The sequence below is a fragment of the Bufo bufo genome, chromosome 6 (assembly GCF_905171765.1).
Source record: "Bufo bufo chromosome 6, aBufBuf1.1, whole genome shotgun sequence".
In the NCBI taxonomy this organism is placed as follows: Eukaryota; Metazoa; Chordata; class Amphibia; order Anura; family Bufonidae; genus Bufo; species Bufo bufo.
The window spans coordinates 233,376,187-233,392,200 of NC_053394.1; the positions used below are offsets into that span (position 1 = coordinate 233,376,187).

At 38.7% G+C, this 16,014-nt stretch overlaps 1 protein-coding gene across 1 annotated transcript; it reads left to right on the forward strand.

Moving 5' to 3' along the window:
- Nucleotides 1-1,038: 1,038 nt before the first annotated feature.
- RGR (retinal G protein coupled receptor) lies at nucleotides 1,039-15,776 on the forward strand. Its single transcript, XM_040436561.1, has 7 exons — nucleotides 1,039-1,175; nucleotides 4,166-4,322; nucleotides 7,602-7,723; nucleotides 7,872-8,025; nucleotides 10,815-10,932; nucleotides 13,506-13,619; nucleotides 15,448-15,776. Exons 1-7 carry the CDS (start codon nucleotides 1,097-1,099, stop codon nucleotides 15,589-15,591), a joined length of 888 nt encoding a protein of 295 aa, XP_040292495.1. The 5' UTR covers nucleotides 1,039-1,096; the 3' UTR covers nucleotides 15,592-15,776.
- The last annotated feature ends 238 nt before the right edge of the window (nucleotides 15,777-16,014 follow it).

Consider the following 16,014-nt stretch of genomic DNA (forward strand, 5'->3'; position numbering starts at 1 on the left):
ATAGAACATGTCCTATCTTTTTGCGGAACGGCCGGATTGCGGACCCATTAAAGTGAATGGGTCAGCGATCCGCTGTGGCTGCCCCACGGTGGGTGTTCGTGCACGGCCACGCGGTGCAAGAGGCCTTAGGCACATATGTTCTAAATGCTACAGTCAACTCTATACTACTATACTACTCAACAAGCAAGATGATAAAAACAGAGAAGATGTAACTGGCGTGCATATTTTGAGACCGTTTCTATAAAGAAACTGTCTCAAAACACTTCAAACAAATCTAAAAAAAATTTCTTCTCCTGAAGCTCAGTTCTTTAACCCCTTAATATGTATATTTTAAGCAAATCAGGCACTAGCAGTATGGCTACATCTAGTATAAAACTGCAATGCTGGTAGAAAAGAGCCATTATATCCAATTTTTAATTTAAACCACAGTTTAGCATATAAAAACCTAAACTAGGCAAATGCTTTATAAAAAAAAGTCTGTTGTGGGGCGTAAAGCAATGTCAATTAGCTACAAATACGTTGTTTCTAGTATAATAAGTTGAAGAAAGGCATATAGGAGTCTAATTTTGCTTTTCTAATTGTGTAGTAGGCTTACACTATGGTTCACCAGGTCACTAATCTCCGGCAGTGAAAATATTGAGTGTTTCTGAATGACATTACCTCCACTAATTACTACACCGCATCTCTGCCAAATGGACACCACACAAAAGACTCTGTTTTTCAAGTCTTTCGCTTCATGTTCTGATAATTCTGTTGTGGTTCACAAGGCAGTTTTCATAATCACGCATTCACAAACCCCTTGTTCTCTGTGCTATGAATGCAGTCTTTTTACCATGGTATGCAAATGCGATTTAGGAAAGGTGGAATGGGGGGGGGCACTGCAAAGTGCGAGATCCAGCTTTCATTTGCATCATTAGAGAATTCTTCTGGGGATTGGGATGTTTCAGAGAAAAAGAAAAAAAAAACATCTTACATAATGACTTGCATGATGCTTTATGACTAAGAGATCCTTTAAAAGGAAGTCTTTTTAGCGTCCGCCCTTTGTGAAGGGAAAGCAGCAGACAGATCAGCAGGGTGGTAGCACAATTTTGAAAACATGGTAACGTCTTACCCGCTTCCTGAAGGTTTCTCTGAGATTGAAGTATTTGGCATTGGTACAGTTCTTCTGGTTGAAGGTAAGATCTTCATTTTGTAGTTGACTCGATTTTTATTTTCAGTGCTGTCAGAAGAATTAAAATTAGCAATTTAGGAGTCAGATTTCTATGACTATTTCCCAGCTGCCTAGATATTCAGAGGTAGAGCAAGGCAGCGAATGTATAAATGCAAAATGCTAAGTTCTTATCAACATATTAGTTTATTTTATTACGCATGATATGTTTTATTACGCATGATATGTTTATTAGTTTATTTTATAACGCACTGATAGGAATAAGCACATATAGTTTTGTCTCCATTGATATAACCATTGTTTTTCACCAACCTATCAACAGGTGACCTGACATTGCAGCTAGACTAAATGTAGAGCAATACCCTTTATAGATTATATAAATTATCACATAAAAACGAATGTATGCTATAAAAAAAATTACACATGTGAAATTGGCATAAGCTATAGGTGCTCTTCTTATAGGGTACCTGTTACCATGAAATGCAGTGTAATCTGCAGGCACCATGTTATAGAGCAGGAGGAGCTGAGCAGATTGATATATAGTTTTGTCTCTGTTGATATAACCATTGTTTTTCACCAACCTATCAACAGGTGACCTGACATTGCAGCTAGACTCAATGTAGAGCAATACCCATTATAGATAATGTAAATCATCACATAAAAACGAATGTATGCTATAATAAAATCACACAAGCTATAGGTGCTCTTCTTATAGGGTACCTGTTACCATGAAATGCAGTGTAATTTGCAGGCACCATGTTTTAGAGCAGGAGCAGCTGAGCAGATTGATATATAGTTTTGTGGTAAAAGATTGAGTAAACTTTTAATACATTTAAATATCTCCTTTTTCTGAGCTTAGTAGTCACGAGGGCAGTTTTACTGTATACACACTGATACAGAGAATGCTATCAGTCACCGATAAGTCTGGCCACATAGCTGCTGAGCTCAGAAAGAGCTGAGATTTTACTGTATAAATTACAAGTTTTACTGAATCTTTTCCCCCCAAACTCCTGCTCTATAACATGCTGTCTGCAGAGTGCAATGCATTTCACAGTGATAAGTTCCCTTTAAAGGGAATCTGTCAGCAGACTTGTATCTATGAAACTGGCTGACCTGTTGTATGCGCTCTTGGCAGCTAAAGACCTCTGTGTTTGTCCCATGTTCATATGTGCCCGCATTGCTGAGAAGTTTTAATATATGATAATTAGACTCTAGGGGCAACGGGGGCGTTGTCGTTACACCTGGAGACTCTGCTCTCTCTTCAACTGCCGCATCCCCTGCACTTTAATTGACTTTAGAAGGTCAGGACCAGGTGTGATTTCATTGACACAGACCAGACCTGTCAATCAAAGTGCAGAGGCGCAGCAGATGCAGAGAAAGCAGAACCTCTAGGAGCAATGGCAATGCCCTTGTTGCTCCTAGAGGCTCATGTGCACATATTAAAACTTCATTTTTCTCAGTAATACGAGTAAATATGAACATGGGATCAACACAGACGTCTTCAGCTGCCAAGTAACAGGTCAGCCAGTTTCATAGGTACAAAGCTGCTGACAGATGTCCTTTAAGAATCAAGTACTTGAATGAAAAAGAAATGATTCTAATCGAGTAACAGAAAACCTCCATTCTATGTTTTCCTTCTTTCTTACAAATATTTTGACGCTGGCATAATAATCAGTGTCACTACTGTTAATATTTTACTTCCCATTATTGATTTAGTAGATGTGGTGCATAAGATAGGAATTGGACCCGAAGGCCTCCTGTACCCGACCGTATGGATTTGATGTCCGTTTTAAACTGATCCGTTTTTCCATTTTTTTGTTTGTTTCAGTAGTGTTTCCGTTCCGTTTTGCCGTTCCGTGTTTCCATTTAGTTTCCGTTTGATCCTTTTTTTGCGGATCACAAACGGAAACAGAAGCATACAATAATGTTCAAAACAGTAAGTACATAAAAAAAATTGGGCTGGGCATAACATTTTCAATAGATTCCGTTTTTTTTGTTGAACCATTGACTTTAATGAGCCACGGAACGTGATTTGCGGGCAATAATAGGATATGTTCTATCTTTTAACGGAAATACGGAAACGGAATGCATACGGAGTACCTTTGTTTTTGCGGACCCATTGAAGTGAATGGTTCTGCATACGGAACGCAAACGGAACACAAAAAAAACGGAACGGAAACGGAAAAATAATATGGTTGTGTGCAGGAGGCCTAAAGCTGGCCATAGACATTATACTTTTGTCGGCCGAACCCGCCAAAAAGGTTGGTTTCGGGCTACACACTATTGTGCTTGGGGAGCTTCCGACCATCCCTGACAGTCGCGTTTATCGCTGATCACGGCATCTGACATTTATATTAAAATGTAAAATAAATAAATAATCATACTTATCTCATCCATTTCATCGCGAAGAGACAGCCGCCATCTTGATTGAAGATCCAGCGCAAAATCTTGCGCGTCACCTTCATTCGTCACCGTGCACAGAATTTAGCACCGGATCTTGAATCAAGGTGGCGGAGGCCGGCTCTTCGCACACAAATGGATGAGGTAAGTATGATTATTATTTTTTTTTACCGCCAGGGAAAATTTATTCTCTACCAGGAAGCACAAGGAAATTCGGCTTTGCGGCGAATCAAATTTTCCCTGAAATTCGTATTGATTCGCTCAACACTGCCAGATAGTATCATTCGCTAACTACTTCATTTGAACATTTTTTGCATTTACTGCACCTTTGCTTTGTGCTACTAGAGTTCTTATAATTATTCAGCAGAAACCCACAGGGAGGACCTTAGAAGTGATAATAATTGGAAGAGATGGGATAAGTATTGATCATTATATCAATTCCTGGTTAGGCAGGGGTGGTAGGAGCCCAAAAAGCAGCAATTGAACTCTTTGACTATGAATAACAATGTGACATCTGGTAAAGCCTGATTTCCACGTATGGTTTGATTATTACTTCATTGTTACCTTTGATGATGATGGTTGATTTGTTTCTTGCAGCTCTGCTTGGGTTCATTTTAAATGGTCTGACAATCCTTTCTTTCTACAAAATCAGAGAGCTGAGGACCCCTAGCAACCTGCTTATAATAAGCCTGGCAGTGGCAGACACTGGACTTTGTATTAATGCCTTCGTAGCTGCCTTTTCCAGCTTCTTAAGGTAATATATTCACCAGTAGTGGGATTCATGCATATATTTCATGCCTGGCATATGAAGGAAACAAGTAAATGTTAGTTAATATCTATTAGCCATGCTTCTTTAGAGCAAACTTACTACTGAATAGAAACTGATGATAAAGGTGTTAGTCTTTGCCACTCCATTCGCAGAGTTTCAGCATGAGAAGATAATCTTAGATATGAAGTAGACTATCAAACCATTGAAATCCATGGCTCTTTGCTTGTTGCCATGCTAAACTACAGTCAGCCAGTGGAAGCGACAAGGTCTATTCACAATGTTCTTGGATAATCCCAAATATGATGAGAAATATGATATATCAAATAAAAGGCTTAAAGGGGTTGTCTCACTTCAGCAAATGGCATTTATCATGTAGAGAAAGTTAATACAAACCACTTACTAATGTATTGTGATTCTCCATGTTGTCTCCATTGCTGGCTTCATTTATTTTTCCATCTCATTATACACTGCTTTTATCCAGGGGTAACGACCACTCTGCAATCCAGCAGCAGTGGTCGTGTTTGCAAACTATAGGAAAAAGAACTGCCCTATAAGCATTCCCATTGTTCCTGCCACCAGAGTGAATGGCACTTTTTTCTATAGTGTGCAAGCACGTCCACTGCTGCTGGTTTGCAGCCGTGGTCATAACCACTGGAATCGAGCAGTGTATAAAGTGAAGGAAAAATAAATCAAGCCAGCATAGGAGGCAATATGGACAATCACAATTAGAAGTTTTTGAAAATCCGATTTGGCTGCTTCGTGGGAGTTCAACAAGAAATTTGATTCATTACTAAGTACTTCTTCACGAATCGCCTTCCATCGTATATAGTGCAAGCAATGAAGGGGAACGGCGATTGCGCCGCCCCCTTTATTTAACCCCTCAGATGCCGCGTTCAACACTGCTGCATCTGTGACTCACATTGAGCTGTTTAGAGATTAATCAGGGGTTAACAAATAAAAAAAATGATACTCACCTCATCCATTTGTACGTCACTGTGGTGAGGTCATTACGCTCACGGCAGTTCCTTTGGGAGGTTTTTCTCGAAAAACTCGGGGGTCGACGGCCTCTCTGAGAGTAAGTGGATGAGGGAAGTATACTTTTTTTTATTTTCAGCCTCCATTTTAGGAAGAATTGATTCGTTACCACGAAGCGTGAGGAAATTTGGCTTTGTGGCAAATCGAATTTTTCCTAAAATTTGGATTGAAGTCCACTTCAGATACTTCAATTCACTCAATACTAATCACAATACATTAGTAAGTGCCTTGTATTAACTTTTGCTATGTGATATGTGCCATTTGCTGAAATGAGACAACCCTTTAGGACCCTTAAGATACTATATCACAATATAAGGATATGTCAACCCCATGGGTACAGACAGAGCCTGTACAAAGGCACTTGGTATCCCTGTGGGACTGTATAATTGCTTGAAGGGAACAATACACCTAATTATGGCAAGCAATAGAAGGCATAAATAGGTAAAGTATAGGCTAATATAGTTCTATGTGAGTCATATTATGGATCCTGTATTCTTTACATTTAGGGAAGACCTATCACCATAAATTGCAGAGTAATTTGCAGGCAGCATGTTATAGAGCAGGAGGAGCTGAGCAGACTGATATATAGTTTTGTAGGAAAAGATTCTATAAAACTGTCTGACTTCAGTACACAGGGGCCATTTATCAGTGACTGATAGCATTCCCCGTGTAAGTGTGCATGCAGAGATAGCTGTCCGTCATTAATAGCCATACGTGGGGCAGTCTTCAGTATAGAATTGGCAGAGATTTAAATATATATGCTGAATCTTTTCCCACAAAACATTGATGAGATGATGTTGCACTTGATGTACAATATATGTGACTTTTTTTTTTAACCTAAGTAATTATGTAACTACGTGGCTCTGTGAATGAGCCCTATGCGAGTTGGTTCCGCTGCTTTTGCAAAGCAAATTAGTTTCAAGTTAAGCTGTTGTCCAGGATTAGAAAAAAAAGCTCTCGGTTTTCTAGCACTAGTGCTATACTGGTCCAAAAGCTGTGTCTGGTATTGCAGCCCATGGACAAGTGTGGCTCTGTTTTCTTACAAAAAAACAGGTCCTCTTAATCGATCGTTGAAAACCCATTCAATGTCATATTGTTTTCATATGCTTAAAGGGGTTTTCCAAGACTTTAATACTGATGACCTACCCTCTGGATAGGTCATCAGTATCTGGTCAGTGGGGGTCCAACACCGAGGATCCCTGCTGATCAGCTGTTTGAGAAGACTCCTGTGAGCGCCGTAGCCTTCTCCCTGCTTACCGAGCACAGCGCTGTACATTGTATAGCGGCTGTGCTTGATATCGCAGGTCATCTCTATTTACTTCTATGGGGCTGAGCTGCTCCTAGGCCATGTGACCAATGAACATCTCATCAAACAGCCTAGGAAAGTCTGGTGAAAGCCACGTCGCTACAGAAAGCACCGCTGATCGGCGGGGGTCCTAGGTGTCGGTCCCTCATCAATCAGATACTGATAACCTATGCAAAGTGTTAAAGTCTCGTTAAACCCCTTTAATGTGGGACAGATTAACAGAGAAACAACTCAATAACATAGATTCATTTCTGTTTTCCATCATTTACTGACTCTGGTTTTAATACTAATAGTAGCAATGGGGGGATTTGAGCCATTCAGTGCATGAGACACATCCCTGTTCTTTCCCACAAATCCACTCATTATTGAAGACCTGTAACCTCTTCTACCATCTTTGTTTTAGTAACTACGTGTCCTTGTATTCCTCATGTATTTTGGAGCATCTACCCATATGACTCTATGTTGTGCCATTTCCTTATTATTTCTGCGTGCCAGACTGTGCAGGATCACACTCACAATTTTATGGGCTCGTGACAGATGATGTTGGGTGAAATACCAATCAATACATAATCCTTCATCCACATGGGAGATAAGCTGCTGCCAGAGGTGTCAGCTGCTTATTCACTCTCCCCATTGTGAATATGTGAATTATCCAATCTGTTTTTACTAAGGAGACTGTAACTAAAACATACAATATGTTTACTGAGCTATATGCACAGAACCTGGACACAGAGGCCATACGACTCCCTAGTACCAAGGTTTATGGTCTCTGTGTGCTGCTTTACCATGTGTGCCATATGTGCAGAGATCTTCATAATGCTTGGAATACCTCATTCATATGTCATTTGATAGATCTTAGACATGTTTTTCTTTGGGATTTGCATGTTATCTGACAAAGTAACCCTTTTTTTTTAACCTTGCAGGTATTGGCCCTATGGGTCAGAAGGTTGTCAAGTTCATGGATTCCAGGGTTTTGTTGCTGCTTTGTCAAGTATCAGCTCCTGTGCTGCAATAGCATGGGATCGTTATCACCATTACTGCACTCGTACGTTTGAAGACTAATAGCTATTCACATACTTACAATTAATACATTTGCCACATATGTATTATCACACATATCTCTTTTCACATAAAATGCTATAAGATCATATGTTTAAAACGTCTTAGCATATAACCAAGTATAACCTTTGCAGGTAGCAAGCTACATTGGACCACATCCATATCCGTGGTGTTGTTTTCCTGGGGCTTTGCTTCTTTCTGGTCTATGATGCCACTCTTTGGATGGGGTGAATATGATTATGAACCATTAAGAACATGTTGCACACTAGACTACTCTAAAGCTGACAGGTAATATTCTTTTTTTAGCAGTAAACATACTTGCATTGCTGTAGAATAAGGATGAGCAAACATATTTTATGTTTAGAATTTCCCAAAAAGTTAGGATTTTAATGAACCCCAATTTTTAGAGAGACCCTAGAATGCTACCCTGGGTTTTGAAGCAATATCTATGTATAGCACACATGCAATGAAGTATAGGCCAGGCAAGGCCCCTCTGGGTTTCTGAGAAAGATATTTAAATTGGCTTTCCTAAGGCTATCTGATGACAGCAGATGTAAGATGTACTAATTTATATATATTTTCCCCAGAAACCAATTAATTTACTAGCTTAGATACTCCTCATGCATACTCAGTGCCCTCCATAGGGGAAATAGAACCCCAAACAAGACCTCTAAGACTGCTAATAAAACTTTCTTTGCTCAGCTCTGTTAAAGGATAGTTACCCAGAAACAGACAGATTACTGGTATCAGGCACTCAGTTTTCTTTTGAAGAGGAAACAAGCTTGCATGTCTCTTTTCTAGAGGAGCATTATGTGGGGACACAAGCACAACAATAGACAAAAAATATTTTTAAGAAAAAACATGGATTGAACAGTTTGAGGCTACCACCAAAAACTCAGAGGAAAAAACATGTGAAAAATTGATTTATGAAAGCACAAGGAGATATGTATAAATATACATACTAGAGAGGAGCAAATCAATTCTATGAATTTGGAATTCAATCTGAATTTTCAGGAAAAAAAAGTGGACTCTGGCAAACCCAAATATTTTGTCATTTATTTCTAGCAAATCAAAAGAGAGATCCACATGTGAAAAACATGAACAATTCAACTTTCTTTTGGAAAGGATTCAAAAAAATTGAGACTTTCAAAACTACAGCAGAGTCTTTTATTCACTGCTCAGGCATTTAAAAAGGTTTCCTACCATAGCTAGGATAATATCTTTTCAAGGACCAAAGCCTTTTATGAGAGCAAGGCTTTTCTAGGTTTGTCAGACCTCTGGGTGGGTATTATTTATATTATGAAGACAACTTAGTACATATATAATTACTATTTTAGACTAGACACTGCTTCTCTTGGTTTCTGAGAAAATATATGCAAATTAGTATGTCTAACATTGTCTGGCATCAGAAAAAAAATACTTAAGACAGGGGAGTTCATTTGCCTATTTTGGGGATTTGGGGAAATATTCAAATTAGCTTCTCTGACAAAAAGGATAAGAAAGGTAATTATTTCTGATGCCAGCTAACTGGTCTCCATAATAGAAATAGTACCCACCCATAGTTCCCCCCAAGGCCTCTCAACTATTAACATTGATTCTATCTACTTTGCTGTGATAAAGGGTTTTTGTGCTGAAAGAGTTAGCTAATCACCTAGTTATGTAAGTCTGTTTAAAGGGTTTAGTAATTACTTGAAGGCTATGCTATAGCTAACTTTTAATCCTCTCAGAAAGAAAGCTGAATTGCTCATATTTATCACATGTGGATCTCTCGTGATTTGCATGAAATAAATGACAAAACATTTGGGTTTGTTAGATTCCAAATCTTTTTGAAAATTCAGGATGATAGAATTGATTTGCTCATCTCTATATGCATATTTATAAATATCTCTTTTTTTTCCACTCAGGTGGAGGTGGCTGTTTCATAATAAGTTTTTTTTATCTATTGCTATGCTTGTGTCCCCACATACTGTAATTCTTCTTTGGAAAAGAGAAATGCAAGTTAGTCTCCTTTCCAAAAGGAAAGGGAAAGTGAGTGTCTCATACCAAGAACCCAGCTCTTTCTGGGTAACTACCCTTTAACAGAGCTGAGCAAAGAAAGTTTCATCGGCTGCCTGAGAGGTCTTGGTTGAGGTACTATTTTTCCTTATGGAGGGCACTGAATATGTTTGATTAGTATTTAAGAAAAGGTGATTCCACCCAAGAAGAGGAAACAAGATGTGGTTCACCTAAAAACTGCCTTGTAAAAAAAAAAGTTATTTTACAATGAATCCATGTTAAAGTTTTTATTATAGCCCAGTACTTGCAATCAGAGTTCTTTTCACATGTAACATCTCCCAGCGTTTTTATTGTCTGCACAAAGCTTGCTCTGTGAATACATTATGAGGTCATTTATCAAACTGGTGTAGTAGTACTGTAGAACTGGCTTAGTTACCCATAGCAAAAAAATCTGATTCAACCTTTCATTTTTGTCAGTTCCTTTGGAAAATTAAAGGTGACATTTAACTGGTTACTATGGGCAACTAAGCCAGTTTGACTTTACACCAGTTTGCTAAATGACCCCACTAGTCTTTATAACAGTTGTTATATAGTAACAAACTGTCGTAATAAATTACGGGAGAGGCCATTTGGGGAAAGAAAGCAGTTACCCTAAAGATAATAGATGTTAGAGCATGAAAGGTGAAACGTTGTAGGTCACACATTGTCAAATATGTCATAAGGGCACGGCTACATGTGTCATGCAACAATGCACATAATGACTGTTGCGACTGAAATGTGACGGCCCAAAATCCAGAACTAATGGATTTTGTGTGGTAGGTTGCAAGTGGCACATAACTTTTACTCTATTGACTTTAATGTAAGTCCTGCACGACATGCATCTCACCTGCGACTTGGTTGTGTTTTCACAGCCAATCTCAGCTCTAAAATAGTCGCACAACAATAACTTGCTGACATGTCACACATATTTTTGTTTCCTAAGACTTTTCTGCATCTTGCTGTCATACTACACGCCTGTAGCTGTACTTTAAAAGTACATTGGTAAATTGCAACTAAAAATGTACACCCATTTCTTTTGACAGAAACTTCATTTCCTTCCTTTTGCCCCTGGCTTTCTTTGAGTATCTAATCCCTCTCTTTATAATCGTGACTGCCTACCAGTCCATATACCAGAAGTTAAAGAAAAGTGGCCAAGTCAAGGTAATGTGGTCTCCCACGCTCAGAACCCCTGATTTCTTGGGACAGCTCATAATAAGCTTGTTGGGAAATCAAAGGATTTTTCCTACTCTGTGCTTAGTGAATACAATGAGCTGTTTTAGTATTTAAGTTTTTAGCAGTTGGATTTATGCTGATGTAATAGATGGAGCATTTATGTATTTTGTTCTTTTGGAGTTTGCTTTGAATGCTGCTTCAATACCTACTGCTGCCCTGAATGAGCCTTCTTTGAGGTCTGCCCAAAATGCACCAAACTGGCTTGCTACATAAAAGAAATGAGAATGTGGATAGTAGAAAGATCAGAAAAGCCACACATTCACTGCAAATGGTAATGATAAAAATAAAAAAAAGAATGATAATAGTTTCACTAATGAGTGAAAATATTTTGACATTTTGTTAATGTTAAGTTTTGAGAAAAAGGTTAAGAAAGAGTTAAATAATTTACTTTGTATAGCCTTGAGGAAGGAAGGGAAAGGGGCAACATGATTGAAATCTTTAAATATGTTAAAGCTTTATATAAAGTGCCAATTTTTAATAAAAAGCTAAACACGAGAACAATAGAGGCACAATCTTAAATTAGATGTGTGGGAATATCATAAGCAATGTCAGAAAATATTATTTTATGGAAAGAGTAATAGATAATTGGAACAAACTTCCAGCAGATTTGGTTACAGCAAGTGACTGTAACCATGCCTGGGATAAAAGTATATACAGTTGCAAGAAAAAGTATGTGAACCCTTTGGAATGAATTGGATTTCTGCACAAATTAGTCATAAAATGTGATTTGATCTTCATCTAAGTCACAACAATAGACAATCACAGTCTGCTTAAACTAATAACACACAAAGAATTAAATGTTACCATGTTTTTATTGAACAAACCATGTAAACATTCACAGTGCAGGTGGAAAAGGTATGTGAACCCCTAGACTACAGTAATGAAATCTCCAAGAGCTAATGAGATGAGATTAGAGGTGTTGGTTACACTGCCCTATAAAAAAAACACACACCAGTTCTGGGTTTGCTTTCTGCAAGAAGCATTGCCTGATGTGAATGATGCCTCGCACAAAATAGCTCTCAGAAGACCTACGATTAAGAATTGTTGACTTGCATAAAGCTGGAAAGGGTTATAAATGTATATCCAAAAGCCTTGCTGTTAATCAGTCCACGGTAAGACAAATTGTCTATAAATGGAGAAAATTCAGCACTGCTGCTACTCTTCCTAGGAGTGGCCGTCCTGTAAAGATGACTGCAAGAGCACAGTGCAGACTGCTCAATGAGGTGAAGAAGAATCCTAGAGTGTCAGCTAAAGACTTACAAAAGTCTCTGTTAGCGAATCTACGATACGTAAAACACTAAACAAGAATGGATTTTATGGGAGGATACCACAGAGGAAGCCACTGCTGTCCAAAAAAAACATTGCTGCACGTTTTCAGTTTGCACAAGAGCACCTGGATGTTCCACAGCAGTACTGGCAAAATATTCTGTGGACGGATGAAACCAAAGTTGAGTTGTTTGGAAGAAACACACAACACTATGTGTGGAGAAAAATAGGCACAGCACACCAACATCAAAACCTCATCCCAACTGTGAAGTATGGTGGTGGGGGCATCATGGTTTGGGGCTGCTTTGCTGCATCAGGGCCTGGACGGATTGCTATCATCAAAGGAAAAATGAATTCCCAAGTTTATCAAGACATTTTGCAGGAGATCTTAAAGCCATCTGTCCACCAGCTAAAGCTCAACAGAAGATGGATGTTGCAACAGGACAACGACCGAAAGCATAGAAGTAAATCAACAACAGAATGGCTTAAACAGAAGAAAATACGCCTTCTGGAGTGGTCCAGTAAGAGTCCTGACCTCAACCCGATTGAGATGCTGTGGCATGACCTCAAGAAAGCGATTCACACCAGACATCCCAAGAATATTGCTGAACTGAAACAGTTCTGTAAAGAGGAATGGTAAAGAATTACTCCTGACCGTTGTGCACGTCTGATCTGCAAGTACAGGAAACGTTTGGTTGAAGTTATTGCTGCCAAAGGAGGTTCAACCAGTTATTAAATCCAAGGGTTCACATACTTTTTCCACCTGCACTGTGAATGTCTACATGGAGTGTTCAATAAAAACATGGTAACATTTAATTCTTTGTGTGTTATTAGTTTAAGCAGACTGTGATTGTCTATTGTTGCGACTTAGATGAAGATCAGATCACATTTTATGACCAATTTGTGCAGAAATCCATATCAGTCCAAAGGGTTCACATACTTTTTCTTGCCACTGTATATCCTAAGAGAAACATAAATATATAATAATAATATAAGGGCAGACTAGATGGACCATGTGGTCTTTTTTTTCTGTCATTCTATGTATTTATGTCATTTGTTAACTGTTCTACATGAACATTTTCTATGAAATATTCAGGGGCAAAAAAAAAGCTATTTTAACAATAGTCAGGGCCAATTTTTATTCATATTGTCTGCTGGTCATTAAGCTTCATGACAGAATAGCAAACCATTGTTGGAAAATGACACCAATTTAATAATTGCCGTTGTTTCCTTAGATGAACACTGGCCTGCCTGTAAAATCACTGATAATCTGTTGGGGACCCTATTCACTGCTATGTTTTTATGCTATCATTCAAGATGCAACTGTCCTATCCCCAAAATTACGCATGGTAAGTTAAGAGCTAAACATATTACACTGTGGATTGGTGTAACAAAAAATTAGCCATCATCTGAATAAGCTAAAAGGAAAGTTAAACGAGTTATTGGATGGACGGACGGACGGACGGACGGACGGACGAGATATAGATAGATAGAATATGTAAAATTAAAATATGTAAGTAAAATATCTTTCATTTATCACATTAAAATAGATGGCTTTAAAATATAATATATGAATTAGATGATAGATTCATACCTTTGCTGGCATAACCCATTGTGAGGAATAGGTAGCTTGGTTCCCCACCACTACCACCAATCCTGAAAATGAAAAGGCAAGAGTCTATGGTGTTTTAAAAAGTCAAATTTTAAAGTTATCCACATTGCAATATCTTAACTACAGATTTGGTCCCCTGAGGTGAAGGATGTTCACAAGGGTTAGAAGTGACATTTCAGCTAGGTGCTATTTTGTTGGAGTCAACTCTCTATAGTTAGCCTACAGACTCCAGGCATAACTGCCAGGAATATAATTTCCCAGAGGATGCTTTTCTGAAGATAAATTGCAGATAATGGTATTTAACTAATGGTGGATATACATGGTTATTGTTAATACACTCTTTAACACTGAAATTGCAACACCAAGATAGAAAAGTCATGGAATTGTGGAAATCACAGGATTGATAGACATGTAAATGATATGCAAATTATAAAAAAATGGAAAATATTAAAAACATCTGGATTTATTTAGTATCAAATATGAGCATCATGCACAGAAGTGACATGCTATCAATGAAGTTACTAATGGTTGTCTTAGAAATGATCTGCCACTGCCAGATGTGCTTGATGGGAGCACAAGCAACATGTGGCCCGGCATTGTCCTGTTGCTCCTGGGACACTTTAGAGAAATGGCTGCACCGTTGGTTCCACCAAGCTGTTAGTGTACCTGAAATGAAGTCTAGAGGGGTCCAGCTACCATACATTTTGCCATCCCACATCATAATTTCAGCAATAGGACTGGTGCGATGCTCCCTTGTGAAGCCCTTTTTATGGCGTTGCCCACATAGTCTCCAGACCAATCATCAGCTATCATTTCATCTGAGACAAAAACATTACTTGTCGCTGAAGAAGATAAGCCTCCATTTCAGCCTCTATTGCTGTTTCGCTGTGCACCTTGATAGCCTTTGAGAGTGGTGGCGTGAGGTCAATGTTCCATCTGTAGCTAGACCTAACTCATAGCCCCAGTCATGTAAACACCTTCTGATGTTCTGTGTAGACACTGTTTGCCATCCTAGGCTTGGGATGTGACATCCAATTTCACTTGCAGTACAGAATGGATCACTATGTCCCATTCTTCTAACCAGATGATCCATTCATGGAGAGGTTTGCCTCTGCGCACCTATTGCTGTAGTTACAGTTCATTGTTGTTCTCCCAGCCACCAGAACACGCAGTGTTAAACAGTACTGAGATCTCGGCCTCTGTGTGTAGCAATCTGCTGGACTGATAGATCAAGGCCTCTCAATTCAGGGATTCTGTCACTCTCAGTTTGCAACAAGTGGTATTAACTGGCACATTGACAAACAGAAGGCATCACACAATCATCCCACACATTTTTGAGGTTTCATGAGGCTAAAAAACTTTGCTTTCAAACTATCTTTTATGCTCCTCCCACATGCCACAGATTGGAGTAGGTGCTTGAAAATTTTATCATTTGCAGATCTTAGCAGCACCTACTACTTCCATGATAGGCATAACCTTAAGCTGCCTTTGCCCTTCTTGTATTGAAATTTTAATGTTAAGGAGTCTATGTTTAAAGATAAGCACATTTCTACTTCTCTTCACAGATGCCTGCCCTATTGGCGAAGATGTCTCCTTCAGTGAATGCTTATGTTTATGGTCTTGGAAATGAGAATTACAGAGGAGGTATCTGGCAGTTTCTCACAGGACAAAAAATTGAAAAGGCAGAAACTGACAACAAATCAAATTAATTCACAAAGGAGATCTCGCCCTGTTTCACACTGTAATGGACAGTAAGAAGTGATTTTTTTTTTTAAAGTGGACAATGTTAACTTCTGTAGTGTGCAATACTTCCAAGCATCTTGTGAAAGTAAGCCAAATTTGTTTAACACACTGCAAACATCCTGTGTCAGTAAAATACAGCATGTACAATAAAAAGGGGCATCTGTGTACAGCTTTGAATTTGTCTTTTACTATTTTTGTGATAAATGATCTATGACTTGGGGCACCAAACGATTTGCAGATATGCACTTATATTTGAAGTACTGAAATCCAAATCATGGTGAAGTTACATGGGGAACCACAACAAGTAGAAACAGCAGCGGTGCAGGGAGTCAAACCCCCACCAATCTCATATTGATGACCTATCCTAAGGATAAATCATCAATAAGTAA

What these genes read in the sequence shown, in the direction of transcription:
- RGR (XM_040436561.1), top strand. Translation starts at nt 1,097, where the DNA reads ATGGTAACGTCTTACCCGCTTCCTGAAGGTTTCTCTGAGATTGAAGTA. An exon ending in TACAGTTCTTCTGGTTGAAG is followed by an intron (nt 1,176 to 4,165) that starts GTAAGATCTTCA and finishes TGTTTCTTGCAG; the next exon opens with CTCTGCTTGGGTTCATTTTA. An exon ending in TATCCCCAAAATTACGCATG is followed by an intron (nt 13,620 to 15,447) that starts GTAAGTTAAGAG and finishes TTCTCTTCACAG; the next exon opens with ATGCCTGCCCTATTGGCGAA.